This window comes from Protopterus annectens, chromosome 11.part0, assembly GCF_019279795.1.
Source record: "Protopterus annectens isolate FY-2018-M chromosome 11.part0, PAN1.0, whole genome shotgun sequence".
In the NCBI taxonomy this organism is placed as follows: Eukaryota; Metazoa; Chordata; order Ceratodontiformes; family Protopteridae; genus Protopterus; species Protopterus annectens.
Genome location: NC_056745.1, coordinates 1,177,446,365 through 1,177,462,673, shown reverse-complemented (window position 1 = coordinate 1,177,462,673; position 16,309 = coordinate 1,177,446,365). Strand labels below are relative to the sequence as shown.

Here is a 16,309-nt window from a genome sequence, read left to right as displayed (position 1 = left end):
TCCCTTCTTCATATGTTGTGGATGCAGACTTTCCTTATGTAAATATTGATTTGCAAATATTTCTTTCCTAAATATTCTACTGTTGAATGTGTTGTTTTCCTTATCTAAACTTAATTGCACATCCAAATATGAAATGTTTTCACCGAACCTACTAACTTTAAATTCTAAACAATTAGTGGTGTTATTCATATCTTTTACCATATCTGTAAATTCCTCATACGTGCCTGTCCACAAAATGAATAAATCGTCAATAAATCTAAAGTAAGATTGTACCTTATCATAACTCTGATGTTTTACAAGGAATTTCAGCTCCCAATTTGCCATCACCAAATTGGCAAAGGCTGGTGCTACCCTCGCCCCCATAGCTACACCTAAGATTTGTTGATAGATGTTTTTATCAAATCTAAAGAAATTATTGTCAAGAACAAGTTCCATAAGGCTACAAATGGTGTTAGTTTTAGTGTTAACAAAGTCTGTATTTTCAGTCAAATATTCTCTAAGATAATCTAACCCCTCTTCTTGGTTTATAGAGGTGTACAAAGACTTGACATCAAGCGTACCAAAAACAGTACACTCTAATGATACATTTAAATTACTTAACTGCTCCAGAAGATGCCAAGAGTCCCTTATGTTTGTTTTCTGAAGAAGTTCACGTATTAAATCGAGTGAATGAAAGTGCTAAAAACTTGTGGTTGAATTCATCTCCTATTTATCTACTGTTTGACTGGATACACGCCTGGATTTATTTTTCAGTTACCTTTTGCAGTTTTTTGTTTCGTTTTGTTTGATCTGGAGTTGTGCTATGCGGTTTTGCAAGTTAATGTGTTGTATGACACTGCTTTCACATGGGAAACATGATGCAAAATAGAAAATTGTGAAGTGAGTGATAGGACAATAAGAGAATTATGAAAGGTATATGGGACATAAGGTACCCTAATACAGTAAAACAAATATTGTTTTTTGAGATAAATCTGTTAAATGCAGGATTTCATGACTGGGTGAACTACATAATAGCAAATGTCAAGAATACATTAGCACTACCTGAGGAAAGGGATCTGAGGCACTAAAAGGAAATAAATACTAAAGCTTATATAGTGGGGCAACTGAGGTGTGTAGGCCTCCTGTAAGCAGATACAACAGATATGTGGACTTCTGGGGTATAAGCATACAGAGTTCTAGGAAATGACTTGCCTTCAGAAGAGTGTTAACAATATCTGTCTCCCATATCCTTTTCATTGTCAAACTATCACTCACACAGGACCCTTGCTGTCAATCCTTGCTCAGGGAACTTTCAAATGATGCCAGTTTAAAAGAAAGTAAAGTAGAGATGTCATTTCTTCCTTCAGCATCTGATGATGATGATAACGAAATGACAACATCTATGACAGTACCTGACATGCTTTTCATAAAGACAGAACAGAAAAATGACAGTGTGTTTTCTGGCTCTTGCAATTTAACGGCTTACAGCTGCTAAGCATCAAACACGAGAAGTTTTCCATGATGAATATCAGAGTCCAAACTGGGCAAGCAGAAGAAAAAAAAAACAATGAGGCCAAACTGGGAGGTACATGGACCAAGAGTGTTCAAATAGTCTGGCCTAAAAAAATTATGGCATATGCCAGCAGAAGTCATGCATGCGCTTGGTGTAAGAACTGAAGAGAAAAATAACTGAGCTGCAGGAAAGAAGAGAATATACTTTTCTCCTAATATATATCCATTTTGGAGGACTCCTGGTAAGAAAGCCAATATTTTATTTTATTGTTTGTAGTCTCTTTTTAATGTAGAATTTGCTCCAGTTTGCTCCATAAAAGCTCCCACAAACTCATTAATTCTACTGCCTTTTTTTTTTTTTGGGGGGGGGGGTCCTCCTCCAACTAAATGACATTTACTCCAGGGCTGAAGCCTTCAAACAGTCTTGAGGGAAGAGGCAGCTTTTGAAACATAAAACATCTGGTGAAATGGAGTCAAATCAAACAACTGTCATGCACCTCTGTCCTTATAATGTGCCCTTCACACCATACATTATCCCTGCAAAATGTTCTCATCTGCTCTGCACTAATTCTACCTCTCTCTCTCTGGAGCTTGTACTCTGTATCACATTAGAAATGTTATCTTACAATTCTTCATACACCATTCACACAATGTCAGGGTTCTTTAAACATATGGTCTAACTTAGGAGTCCCACCTTATTTACTTCACACGTGGCACTATTATTAACTTTTTAACTGTTATTTAAAATAATCAAAGATGCTTCTTTCTACACCATTACCAATAACTTAGCAACTGTTTGTGAAATCACCTCATGTGGTAAGAGGGAATGTTTTCTAAATTTTAATCACTGAGTAACTGTTAGATGGAGCATTTTGATGCAAAATATTGCAAACCACCAAAAAATACAAAACAGTTAATTTATTTCAAATATGCAACAGAGGGATTATGATGTTTTCAATATTTTACTGAAAGTTTACATTCCTGTCAAAAGGAGAGTTTGATTTTGGAAATTCTCAATATTTTACCCACAACTAACAATGTAGTCAGTATTAAACAGTACGCCTCAGCTGTTACTGTTTTTAACCCCAAGACTTAGCCTCACATTTTTCCTCCCAGGGACATTTCATACAGACTCTGGGAAATGCACGTCTTTGTGCTAGACTATCATTTTCACTTTCATTCGTGTTTTGTACCGAGTATTACAAACCACTAGCATTCTACATCACCATGTGAGTATTACAAACCACTAGTATTCTACATCACCATGCGAGTATTACAAACCACTAGCATTCTACATCACCATGCGAGTATTACAAACCACTAGCATTCTACATCACCATGCGAGTATTACAAACCACTAGCATTCTACATCACCATGCGAGTATTACAAACCACTAGCATTCTACATCATCATGTGAGTATTACAAACCACTAGCATATCACCATGTGAGTATTACAAACCACTAGCATTCTACATCACCATGTGAGTATTACAAACCACTAGCATTCTACATCACCATGCGAGTATTACAAACCACTAGCATTCTACATCACCATGCGAGTATTACAAACCACTAGCATTCTACATCACCATGCGAGTATTACAAACCACTAGCATTCTACATCACCATGCGAGTATTACAAACCACTAGCATTCTACAAACCACTAGCATTCTACATCACCATGCGAGTATTACAAACCACTAGCATTCTACATCACCATGCGAGTATTACAAACCACTAGCATTCTACATCACCATGCGAGTATTACAAACCACTAGCATTCTACATCACCATGCGAGTATTACAAACCACTAGCATTCTACATCACCATGCGAGTATTACAAACCACTAGCATTCTACATCACCATGCGAGTATTACAAACCACTAGCATTCTACATCACCATGCGAGTATTACAAACCACTAGCATTCTACATCACCATGCGAGTATTACAAACCACTAGCATTCTACATCACCATGCGAGTATTACAAACCACTAGCATTCTACATCACCATGCGAGTATTACAAACCACTAGCATTCTACAAACCACTAGCATTCTACATCACCATGCGAGTATTACAAACCACTAGCATTCTACATCACCATGCGAGTATTACAAACCACTAGCATTCTACATCACCATGTGAGTATTACAAACCACTAACATTCTGCATCACCATGTGAGTATTACAAACCACTAGCATTCTACATCACCATGTGAGTATTACAAACCCTTAGCATTCTACATCACCATGTGGGCATTACAAACCACTAGCATTCTGCATCACCATGCGAGTATTACAAACCACTAGCATTCTACATCACCATGTGAGTATTACAAACCACTAGCAGGTGAGTATTACAAACCACTAGCATTCTACATCACCATGTGAGTATTACAAACCACTAGCAGGTGAGTATTACAAACCACTAGCATTCTACATCACCATGTGAGTATTACAAACCACTAGCATTCTGCATCACCATGTGAGTATTACAAACCACTAGCATTCTGCATTACCATGTAATATAGGGCATTAGGTTCAGAACTTTTCTTTTTAATTAGCTTTATAACTTTGAACTTTGAATAATTTTTGCCATTCCTCTTAACCTAACAGCCTTCAAAATAATTCCACAAAACTCAACAGACAATCCAAAATCATACCACTTTTTTGCCTGTGTATGAATTTGCACCCTTGGGGAGGTGATGAGGTGGCATATAAAGCTGCACCACAGGGGCCTCAGGCATAAATCTGCACTCCTATGGATGGGGGAACAGCAAAAGAATGTTAAAAACGTTACCACTCCTCCTTCACTGTCACTGGACATATTTACCTTTTATTCTCATTTATCAAAGCTAAACACTGAGTTTAATACGGCTATATTTGCAGTTTTATTTATTTCAATGTCAAAAATTAATATCTCTTCAATGTATATGCTACACTGTTGTTCTTCTGTTCATGTAGTCCATACATAATCAATGATATATGAAAGGTCACAGTACATACGACACTGGGGTGTAAATACTACATACTTAAAATTCAACCATGTTTACTATTGATAAATGTACCTGCTTTCTTCAGTCTAACAATAACCCTACAGAGACTCCAAAAGCAAGTTATCACAAATGACTTGCAAGGTAAAACTAAGGTTCCCTGTTATCATCTACTACTGTACTATAGGATGCTGTGACAGTACTGCACTGTACCCTGTAGTCATGGGATTCAGCTGACCAGTAACTGCACAGTACACAGGAATCTACCTGAAGGGTTGCTTCATGATGATTCTCTTCATGAATGCTGTACTATGTTTTGTATGATGCAGCATTATACCATTATTTCAGAGCTTAAATCTAGTGTCATCAAGCACAACACTAAACATATGCACACTATATACGTATACATATATAAATATATTTTATACATGCACAGTATATACAAACTGCTTAAGTGCAACTGCTAGAAATTAAGAAATACAGAAATTAATTTAATGTGCCCTCTGGCATTATTTAAAAATCTAGCCTGATCTGACACCATAGTGACAAAAATGGCCAATGGATGCCAATGGCTAGGCTGCTCACTGATGATGCAATCTGGGAAGACAATCTCACTTGCTCAATGCCACGATTCTGCTACAAGTCTTAAAAACTGCAACATTTCGTGGAAAAGAGCAACTGGAAGACATGATATTTCATCACATTTTAATACTGGCATTTCTTTCTAGCACCTCATAAGCAAGATACCAGCCACCCTCCTGATCTAAGACAAAGTATGTTTCTGTACGGTAAAAGGAAATTTCATGCTGAAATGATACATTATTCTACATTGATTCTCAAGGTAATAAAGGCCTACAAAAAGAGAATGCTGCATTTCTGAGTCTGAAATACTGCAAATCAGCAACGGTCAATGCAATAGTCTGTGCAACTCATATCAACTTTTTTTTCAGTTTTTAATATTCTGACAAAAACCTGACTCCATTTTACAAAAAAAAATAAAAAAAAACAATTACTAGAAAATGGAAATCAAAATGTAAACCAACAATATTAGAAGTACTGAATGTTCTTAAAAAGATAAAAGAACTAGAAGTGGGATCTTTAGAAAACGGAAAGAGCAAATTACATAGGAATAAGTAGAATTTGTGGTAACAATACATGCAGAATAATGTTCAGGGGGAGTAAGAGAGAGGTTTAAGGGAAGGCAAGCATTGAGCATTTTATGTAATGCTGGACTGAATCACAGTTATAAAGAAAAAAACATTAAACATATAATGAAATGAAAAAAATGTTAATATGGCTTGTCTAGGCACAAACACATATACATTAATGCAAAACTAAAGTGATAATTTAATAATAAAGTATTTTTAAAAATCAGTATAAGGAGGGTTCATAAAAAAACAAGCAACTTCTAGATAAAGGGAGGAATGTAACATTTTAAGATTGTTACTTACTTCAACACAGCAATTTGCTGAACTGTAATAGCTCTTTTATCTTTGGTTCCCATGTACGAAAATATGTTTGGCTTGACTCTGTTTGGGGGAAAACACAAAAATGAAGAATTCATACTTTTGTTTTCTCTTAAAATATTCTCTGCTTAAATCATTTCACTAAATCTTCACTGAAAAAGCTTCAGCAATGGTATATTTTTTATGTCAAAATTTTTCATTGTGCAGCAAAAAACAACCCAAAAAGAAGAAGCTGTCCCACCAGGTAGCCAACATATACAGTGAAAACATATACTAGTTAATTTAGAATTAAAGAAGCAAGTTAAACAAATCTGCAGAGTACGTAAACAAAATGCAACAAGTTCCTGAAGTACATTAACTGGCTATAAAAGGAAATCTCTTGCAAATTAGTCCTCTCAGTTGTTAGAACTTTTCTGAAGCAGGTAGTGCTATTAAACACTAAATAATGCATTATCTTTATTTGTAAAGACCATCGCTGAAATTTAGATGCACTGCTGCCAGGACAAACTGTGCCCTACGGCAGCATTAGCATAAAAAGTGTAAAGTGCAAAAAAAGTTTCTTCTTATGAGGCCCTAGAATACCTCTAAGGTTGCAACATAAAAAATTGAGCATGACATAAAAAGTGCAAAACTACAATGAACTTGGTTAAATTCTGTTGCAACAGGAAGCTAATATTCACAAAGATAAAAGTACTTTGTACAAAGCCACTCTGGAGAACCAAAAAGAATAAGCTCAAACCCACTACAGAGCAACACTGAATCTACTCTGGACCCTTCCCACACCTAATCCTTTTCTCCTATGTGCAACACCGGTTTGAAACAGAATTAGTACAGCTAAATAAAATGTGAAACTATGACTAAAACCAATAGCTTAACTTGGCTAAGAACATAATTCTAAAACCATACACACCTGATGAAATCACTAAGTTGAAACAAGGTGCCTATTCAGTCCACAAAATTGAAAACATGAAGTTCACTGAAAATTTTAAACCTGTCAAGAGGATGATGATATTAAAATCAGATATGATGAAGGCACTATAAGAGGAATGGCTTAGTGGTAAGGGAACACTATTATAACCAGCCTACCTTATACAATGGGAAATAAAATGGGATATTAAAATGTGTAAAAAAATAAAAACATACCCCTAAAACATAAATATGCAATATTTTATTTATGTTTACTGGGTTAATGCACTGATCAAAAGTGACCATTTGCAGGCTAAGCCCAGGTACAGAAAATTGCAAATAAGTAGACAAAAGCATGTCAACCAACTTTTCTTCTGGGCTGTTAAGGTGTGTCCTGCATACCACACAACTCTGCATTATTTATTCTATTGGAGTTGACAGTAGTCATCATTACAGCATACAGTACAGTTTTGTACCTACCATAAATGTAGATGTTCGAGTGCTAATACAGCTGCAGTCATAACAGATGGGTTCTCCTGCCATCAGGCGGGTCCTCGGTCGGCCGAATTCCAAAGTCTAGGTCCAGCGTCGGTTGCCGTCGCTTCTTCCCTGACGTCAGTGCGACAGGGGTATAAAAGAAGCAGCCGACGCCATTTTCATCAGTTTTTCTTGCCCCAGATGTCAGGTGCCCCCAGAAGGAAGGCAATACCTAAATTTGTGTAATAAAGCAATGCCATATAATCAAAATACAGTAGTGCAAGCAAATACATCATGAATGAATACCCCAATCAGGTTGTATGAGGAGGTGTTAGCCAATAGGCCTGTCCCAAGAGGGGAAGGAGGGAGGGAAACCTGGACTGCAGCTGTATTAGCACTCGAACATCTACATTTATCTATTTACAAAACTGTACTATGTTCATCGTGCATACAGCTGCAGTCATAACAGATGGGTAGAATCCCAAAGCCAAGAAAGGGGTGGTAGGCACTAGGTGGAACTAGGAGGAGCCAGAATGCCCTGCAAGACTGCAGAGGCAAAGCCTGCTCTAGATTTGGAGTATAATGGAAGGTGGTAGTACTTGGAGAAGGTATGCACAGAACTCCAAGTGGCTGCTTCCAAAATATCTTTGGTAGGAACTCCTCTGAGAAAAGCTGCAGAGGTAGCCGTGGCCCTTGTGGAGTGAGATCTGATGCCTGTAGGTACAGTTTTGCCATGAAAAGAATAACAAAAGCGTATGCAGTGGGCTATCCATTTTGAGATTGTCTGTTTGGAAATTGGCTTCCCTTGAGCTCCTATAGCATAGGACACAAAGAGCTGTTCTGATTTTCTGAAAGGCTTTGTTCTGTCCAAATAATAACGCAGTTGTCTGTGGATGTCCAAGGAATGTAGTAATCTCTCCCCTTTGTTTTGAGGATTAGGATAAAAGGTAGGTAAGTGTATAGCCTGATTCAAAGCTACCTTGGATACCACTTTTGGCATAAAGGACGGGTTGGTTCATAAGGAAACTCTGTCCTGATGGAAGATGATAAAAGGCTGCACAGCCATGAGAGCTTGTAGTTCCGATACCCTACGAGCTGAGATAATAGCCAGAAGGAAAGCTGTTTTCCAGGACAAATATTGCAAATCTGTTGAGGCAGCTGGCTCAAAAGGAGGCAAGGTCAGCTTTTCTAGAATGAAATTGAGATCCCAAGCAGGTATTGGTTGTTTCCTAGGGGGTTTTAGATTCTTTGCCCCTCTGAGGAAATGTCTTAAGAGGAGGTGAGAGAATAAAGGTGGATCAGTGCTGTATTCTGCAGAAATGGCTGAGGCTTGGATTTTGATGGAGGAGAATGAAAGTCCACTGCTTAGCAGCTCAGCTAGATACTGTAATATTTGAGGTAAATTCAGTTTTCCAGGATTCTGGCCCTTTTTCTCATTCCAGACACAAAACCGTTTCCATTTTGCGGAGTAAGCTTTTCTAGTAGACTGCCTTCTGGCATCCAAAATGACATCCTGCACCTCCTTGGAGAGTAGGGTCTGTTGTGGTGTTAAGGAATCTTCCATGCGGCTAGATTGAGTGTTTTCAGCTGACTGTGAAGAGTTTTGAAGCTGTGCTGAGTCAGAAGAAAAGGCATTAGAGGCAGGGTCCATGGTGGGGAATGAGTCAGGCACCGCAGGAGTGGGTACCAGTGTTGTCTTGGCCAGTCTGGAGCAATGAGAATCATTTTTGGTCTGTCTGCTCTGGTTTTTAATAGAACTTTGGGCAGCAGAGGAAGAGGTGGGAAGGCATAAACTGTCATTGTTGTCCAACTGAAAGAGAGAGCGTCCACTCTCCAGGCCTTTGGATGAAAAATCCTTGAGCAGAATTTTGTCAATTTGTGATTTTTATGGGAGGCAAAGAGATCTATGTCTGGCCTTCCCCATGCTTGAATTATCTCTGTAAAACCTTGAGGACGCAACTTTCATTCGTGTGGATCTGTCATATGTCTGCTTAGGTTGTCTGCCAGCGTGTTTTCCTTGCCTGGCAAGTACTGTGCTTGAAGTTCGATTCGTAAGTCCAGAGCCATGTTCCAAAGTGACATGGCCAGCCTGCATAGGGGGTATGAATGGGTTCCTCCCTGTTTGTTTATGTACCACATTACTGTGGTGTTGTCTGTCCTTATCAATAGTTGACCTGGATGCAGAAGGTCTTTGAAAGCTATAATAGCATTTATTACTGCTAGCATTTCCTTTTGATTGATGTGAAGGTGCTTTTCTTTTTGGGACCATTTGCCCTGAATGCACCGATCTGTCATGTGCGCCCCCCCAGGCGTAGTCCGAGGCGTCTGTTGTGATGACTTGATTTGCTTGAGGCTTGGCATGCTTGAGCCCACCACAGAAATTCCTTTTGAAGACATGGAATTAGTGGTATCATTGTTTCCAAACTGTGGCTGTGTTGAGACCATAGGTTTTTCAGGTACCATTGAAGTTTCCTCATATGCAGCTTTGCACATGGGATTAGTAAGATGCAAGATGCCGTGAATCCCAGAGCTTACAGGATTTTCCTTGCAGTCAGCCTGGTGAAATTTGCTAGTGTTCTGAAGTATTGAGTTAGTTGCCCCTGCTTCTCTGGTGTGAGGTAGGCCATCTGGGTGTGTGTGTCCAAGTTGGCACCCAGGAAAATTATTTTCCGAGAGGGTATTAGCCTTGATTTCTTTTTGTTGACTGTGTATCCCAGAGAATCCAACAACATTATTACATAAGCCAGATGTTTCAGAAGTATGTGCTTGCTGTCCGCTTGGATCAGGCAGTCATCCAAATAGGGGTATATTTGTATCCCTTGAAGTCTGCAGTAGGCAATTACTGATGTCAGGCATTTCGTGAATACTCTGGGTGCAGTAGATAAGCCAAAGGGCAATGCAGAGAATTGATAATGGGTTGAACCTGCAAGAAATCTGAGGCATCTTCTGCAATTTTGTCTGATTGGGACATGCAGGTATGCCTCCTTGAGGTCCAATGTTACCAGCCAAGACTCCTTGCCCAGCATGGGAAGAAGCTGCTGTAAAGTGAGCATCTTGAATTTTGGTATGAGTAAAAATGTGTTTAGGATGGATAGGTCCAAAATAGGTCTCCAATCTTTTCCCTTCCTTGGTAGCAGGAATAGTCTGGAATAAAAACCTTGACCTTGTTCGTGAGTAGGTACCTCTTGAATAGCTTTCATGTGTATGAGGTCTGAAATTTGTCTTTGTGCCTCTGCCCTTTGATTGTGTGGCAGGTTTGGCATGCCTCTCATTTTTGGAAGGGTGTGAAAATGGAATCTGTAGCCTCTGTTTATAATGTCCAGGATCCATTTGTCTTTTGTGACAATATGCCAATTTTTTGAAAATAATGCCAGTTTTCCGCCTAAGGGTGCTGCCATTTCAGCCTTGCTTGGCATGCAAAGGGGAAAGTCATTGAGCTTGCTTTCTGAATGGCTGCGAACTATCCTCACCACCTCTTTGTGTAGGAGCTTGCCATTGTCTGCCTCTAAACGATCCTTGGGATTGCCCTCTGCCTCTCGAGCGCCTGTATCTACCTCTTTGGGGTCTGTCCATGGCTGGAAAGGACCAATTTTTGGAAGGCCAATTTCTACTGAAACGTGGGGGTTGTACCTGTAGAAAATCTTTCACTGTTTGCATTGATTTAGCCTTTTCCTCCATTTTCTTTAATACCTCCTCAGCATTAGCACCAAATAATACATCCTTTTGTAGAGGGGCATCTAGTAATTTAGCTTTGACATGATCTGGTAAGGTTTGTTCCTTGAGCCAGGCATGTCTACGTTTGACTGATCCTGTAACAGCAGCTCTACATGAGGCCTCTAGAGCATCAAAACCACATTGTAAGGTATGTTTACCCACTTGTTCTGCACTATGCATCAAATCCTGCAACTCCTTCAAGTCTGGTTGTTCAGGTTGTGACATTTTACTTCTCAGTTGTGATAACAGAAACTGTTGGTACTTTAGCATATAGAACTGGAAGTTTAATGCCCTCATGGTTAAGGTGGCCGAGGTATATACCTTTTTTCCCCACCTTTCTAAGGATCTGGAATCTCTCTCGGAAGGTAATGGATTTTTAGCAGTGGAGGCCTTAATTCCCTTGGGGCCCTGTAAGATAGTTTCTGGGTCAGCAGCATGGCTTTTGTATAGAAATTGGTGTGAGTCAGGAACCCGGTAGTACCTGTCAGGCTTGACTGGGGCTGGAGGTAAAGAATCCGGGTTAAGGCAGGCCTCCGAGTACACATCATCTAGTATGTCCAAGACAGGAGGTATAGCCACAGAGGCCTGTGCTGAGGTAGCAAGAGAAATTCCCTAAGCCTTTTCTTGGAATCTGAGTACTCTTGACCTTCCCAGTGGAAGTGTTCCCTTAAGATATGCAAGGTTTCCCCAAATGAGTAATCCTCTGGGGGAGATACAGAGGGAATGGACTCCTCTGCATCAGAATCTTCAAAAGGGGAGTAAGAATGTTCCTGTTCATCAGAGTGCTCTGATATAATGGAGGCCTGATCAGAGGAGGGGGATTCTTCCTCCACTCTGGGCCTTTTGTCCGGGGGGTTCAGAACCCCTGATAAGAGTAATTAAATCCTCAGCCATTTTAAGCATCTGTTTTTTAGGCATGGGGCCTGGAGATGGGCCCTGTGTAGCTTGTCTCTTAGAATGCATGGCTGCTATAGACTTAGTGAAAGCCTTGATGGAAAAAGATGAGGAAGGTCTAAAGACACCTTGAGAGGAGGCAGACCTGTCCACATTTTGAGATTCACCACCAAGAGTGGCTTCGGTATATGTAGTCGGGGTGTGGGTCGAGGAGCCTGCGACCTCGGGCACAGAAGACACCGCCAATGAAGTGACGTCGGTAGTCAGGGGCTGCGTAGGCGCCTAGCTGAGAACCAGACCACCTGTAGTCGGCTTTGGCGTGGTGTCGGTAGAGGCCGCAGACCTCGTGTGTCAGTCCTTATCTTTGCGCTTTTTAGACAAAACTGAAGTCGGAGTATCCGAAGACATAATATAGTTAAATTTTTTGCCAAAATAATGCTGGGCGAACTCCGCCCGACGCTTAATGGTGCGTTTGTTGAATGTAGCACAAAAACGACAGGCCGAGACGTCGTGGTCTGGGCCTAAACAAGGAATACAGAGGGAATGGAAATCCTTATGCGGTATTTGCTTCCCACATGAAATACAATTATTAACTTTGTCTGACATCAGTCTGAGGCAAGAAAAGTTTCTAACGGGTACTTAGCTTTCAAGAAGACTTCGGTTGCAAAATGTTCGTAATTTCAGGAGCTGGCCGACCGGCACTTGCGAACTGCTTCTGCTTCGGGCACCGCGCGGCAAGAAAGACTGAAGAAAATGGCGTCAGCTGGTTCTTTTATATCCCTATTGCACTGATGTCAGGGAAGAAGTGACGACAACCGACACCAGACCTAGACTTTGGAATTCGGCCGACCGAGGACCCGCCTGACGGCAGGAGAACCCATCTGTTATGACTGCAGCGGTATGCACGATGAACATAGACAAGTTGCATAAGTGATAGTTACGTATAAAAATAAATGCTTGAATTCTTAGCTGGCTCTGTGGCATTTAGGGTTATCTGCCCATAACATGTATTTAAACTTAATGGAAACAATCACTATCCAATCCAATACCATATTCATGGGTGACTTTAATTACCCCACTATTAACTGTGAATTGTATACAAAACCAAAGCATACAGGAACAGAGATTCCTGGATTGTGTAAACACAAAATCCCTGGACCATACTGTCAATGCACTGACCAGGGGTGCAAACATACTGGATCTGGTTGTCACTAATATGGGAAAGTGCTGCACCCCCCCCTCCCGAGTAATGCCTTTGTTGGTAAGGTCAGACCCCGAAATGGTGTCCTTTGAAGTAAAAAGGAAATCTGAAGCTAACCCTGGAGTATTCAGGAACTACTCTAAGGATAATTTCCTACTATTAAGTGATAACTTGGCAAAATTTAAAATTCCCATAAACCCTGAGAACACTGCTGCTTGCACAGAACTGTTCACAGAAACCCTATACAAGCATGTTAGCACTTGCAGAGATGCAGCTGTACCCACCAGGTAGTAGTACAGAACTAACTTAAAAAAAAAAAAAAGAAAAAAAAAGAAAAAAACAAGCAACCCTGTCAGAGATGACATCATCAATAGGCTGTATAACAGAAGGAAGAAAATCATGGCAAAAATTACGAGGTGTAGCACCCAGCAGGATAAAAGCAGTCTTATCAAACTAAACAAACAACTCAGACGACAAAGTTGACCAAAGCCAAATTTGAGGTAAAATTGGCTTCCCAAACCAAGGAAAAAACGCAAGGCATTCTTTGGCTATGTCTGTAACCTCAAATGCAATACACAATTGTGTGCAGAGCTCATGGTTAATGGAACCATCTACACTGAGCCCAGAAATATAAAAAAACCTACTGGCTGACAAATTCAGTTCCAACCTCATCAACCTCTCAACCTCCCCTCAGGAAATACCATCAAATGTAACTCCCTCTACTATCACTAGGGGACAGACACTTAAATGCTCTCTTTAAAGCCAAGAACACAGTCTCAATATGCCCAGGCAATATCAGAGGTGCCTTTTAAATAGCATGAAACATCACCTATCAGGCCCTCTTGAATTTCTATTTAACTGAATCCTCCAAACAGGCTTTGTGCCTCATAAATGGAGAACAACAAGTCATCCCTATGCACAAAGGCAGACCATCTACAGACCCTGGAAACTACAAAGCCATGAGTCTCACTAGTCTCATATGCAAAGCCATGGAAAGAATTATCAATGGAAATTATCAATAATGACACAGGAAAACTCCAGACACTGGATGCAACCCAATCTGGTTTTGTCAAGGGCAGGTCATGCCTATTCATCCTGCTGAACATCTTTGAGAAGGCTACTAAATTAATGGAGGAGAGCAAAGCGGTTCACACTTCCTAACCTGACCTGGCTAAGACATTAGATACAATACCCCACGCTGGCATTGTTGACAAACTTAAGAGATTAGGTATAAACCCTTATGTCACCCAGCTGTCTCACAGACAGGGCCCAGGAAGTTAGAATTGGGGAGTCCACCTCTACAAATAGGCCAGTCACAAGGGGAGTCCACCAGGGATCAGTCCTGGGAGATACAGTGTTTTCCTTTTTTGGTATTTACTTCTCTCAAGTCAAGATCAATGTCAATGGCCCCTGGATGACTACATTTGCAGATGACTGCAAATTAGGAGCAGTCACAAAATTCACCACAGACACAAATGTGCTCCAGGAAGGGCTAGTACAGACAAATAACTGGTGCCAGAGCCATGGACTAAAACTAAATGCCAAGAAATGCATAACAGTATCATTTTGGAAATCATCCACCCCCGGTAACTATCATATTGACAACACACCCGTAAGAGCTGACTCAGCAGTCAGGGACTTAGGGACACACAAGCAGTAATCTAGCCTTTAACCATCATGCATCTACAGCAGTGAGGAAATTATATGTTGTGCAACTTATAAACAAAAGTATGGCATCTGCTGGAGATACAGGTATGTAACCAGAGCCTACCCCTCCTCTGAACAGGCTCCCCTATTCACGTGAAGCAGAGCTCCTTCATACCAATTCAAGTGTAACTTGGACAATCAGATGGGGAACAGGAAATTCATTCTAGTTTGGTATCTACGTCTCTAACGGACATAGGCAGCCAGTAAATGGTTTATCTCCCAGGGCCCCTCCTTGTAAATGTTTCATCTCACAAGTCCCTTGCTTACACTTATCAAAGGTACCAGGAACTTGTCAGAGATTTGGGATTTACTGCTAGGCTTAAAAAGGCCCTTGTGGTCATTAGCCTAGTACACACCTATGAACTTACAGGTAGCCCAGTACTGGCCAGCTTTCAAAAATCACAGACTCCACTCCCTCCCTCTCTCATATTCTGCCAGCTGATTGACTGAGCATATCTTGAAAAAGAAGCATTTAGTTGTCACAAGAAGAACGTGTTCAGGACTTTTAGCTCCCACAAAGGAGGAGAGGAATGTACCTGAAGCCAGGATCATCTAGCAAGAGCAAATTCAGAGCCAATCACAATACCATACAAAAACCAAATCCAACAACCTCCAAATCAAAGAGATTGAAACCCATCTCAACTATGCACAATCCTGGGGATGGCAGGTGGGTGCTGCCACTGAGGTGGTGAGGAATTCAAACTACTGTTTACAGGTAATAAGGACTTAAGCAACTGTACTATGTTCATTATTCCAACTGCATCTGTGGCATTTTGGGTACATTCCCAAAGCTTAACCTACTTGGGAGGTGGAAGATGAAGATGCAGGAGCCCCTGGAGAATGGTCCTAAAAAAGCCGTCTCTGGACCTTGAAAAGGAATCCAGTTTGTAGCACTTAGTGAAGGGATGATCAGAGGACCAGGTACCACCCTCTGTAATGCTTCTCGAGTCCACTCCTTTCCAATATGCCACTAAAGAAGATAAAGCCATAGTTCGATGAGGCTTTACCTTACCCAGAAGAGATTTGTTACTGTGGAATTAACAGAAAATAATAGCAGGGGAAAACCATTGTGCAATAGTTTGCTTTGAGACAAGCTGACCTTTATTAGCACCCATACGGAAGACAAACTTGTTCAGCATTCCTAAAGGCATTGTTCTGTCAATGTAGGGCCCAAGCTGCCTATGCTCATCCAAGGTATGTAGAATCTTTTCTCCCTTTTTTTTTTGATCATGATAGAACAGAGAGAGTGATGGCTTGAATCAAGGTACATTCAGAAACAACTTTAGACATGATGGATTACTGCATAACAATCCCCCCTCGTCCTTGTGAAAAATCAGACAGGGTTGGCCCGCCATGAAAGCTTGCAGGTCAGACTCACCTTGCAGATTTAAAAATCAATGAGTAAAATAGTCTGCCAGGTAATGAACCATAAATCACTCAGAGCAGGTTCAAA

At 40.5% G+C, this 16,309-nt stretch overlaps 1 protein-coding gene across 1 annotated transcript in view; it reads right to left on the bottom strand.

Annotated features, from left to right (window-relative positions):
• Nucleotides 1-16,309, bottom strand: part of PUS7 (pseudouridine synthase 7) — a 924,586-nt gene that overhangs the window by 663,140 nt on the left and 245,137 nt on the right. Inside the window, exon 7 of the mRNA XM_044088529.1 lies at nucleotides 5,943-6,020. Within this exon, the coding sequence (XP_043944464.1) occupies nucleotides 5,943-6,020 (78 nt within the window). The remainder of the gene's footprint in view (nucleotides 1-5,942; nucleotides 6,021-16,309) is intronic.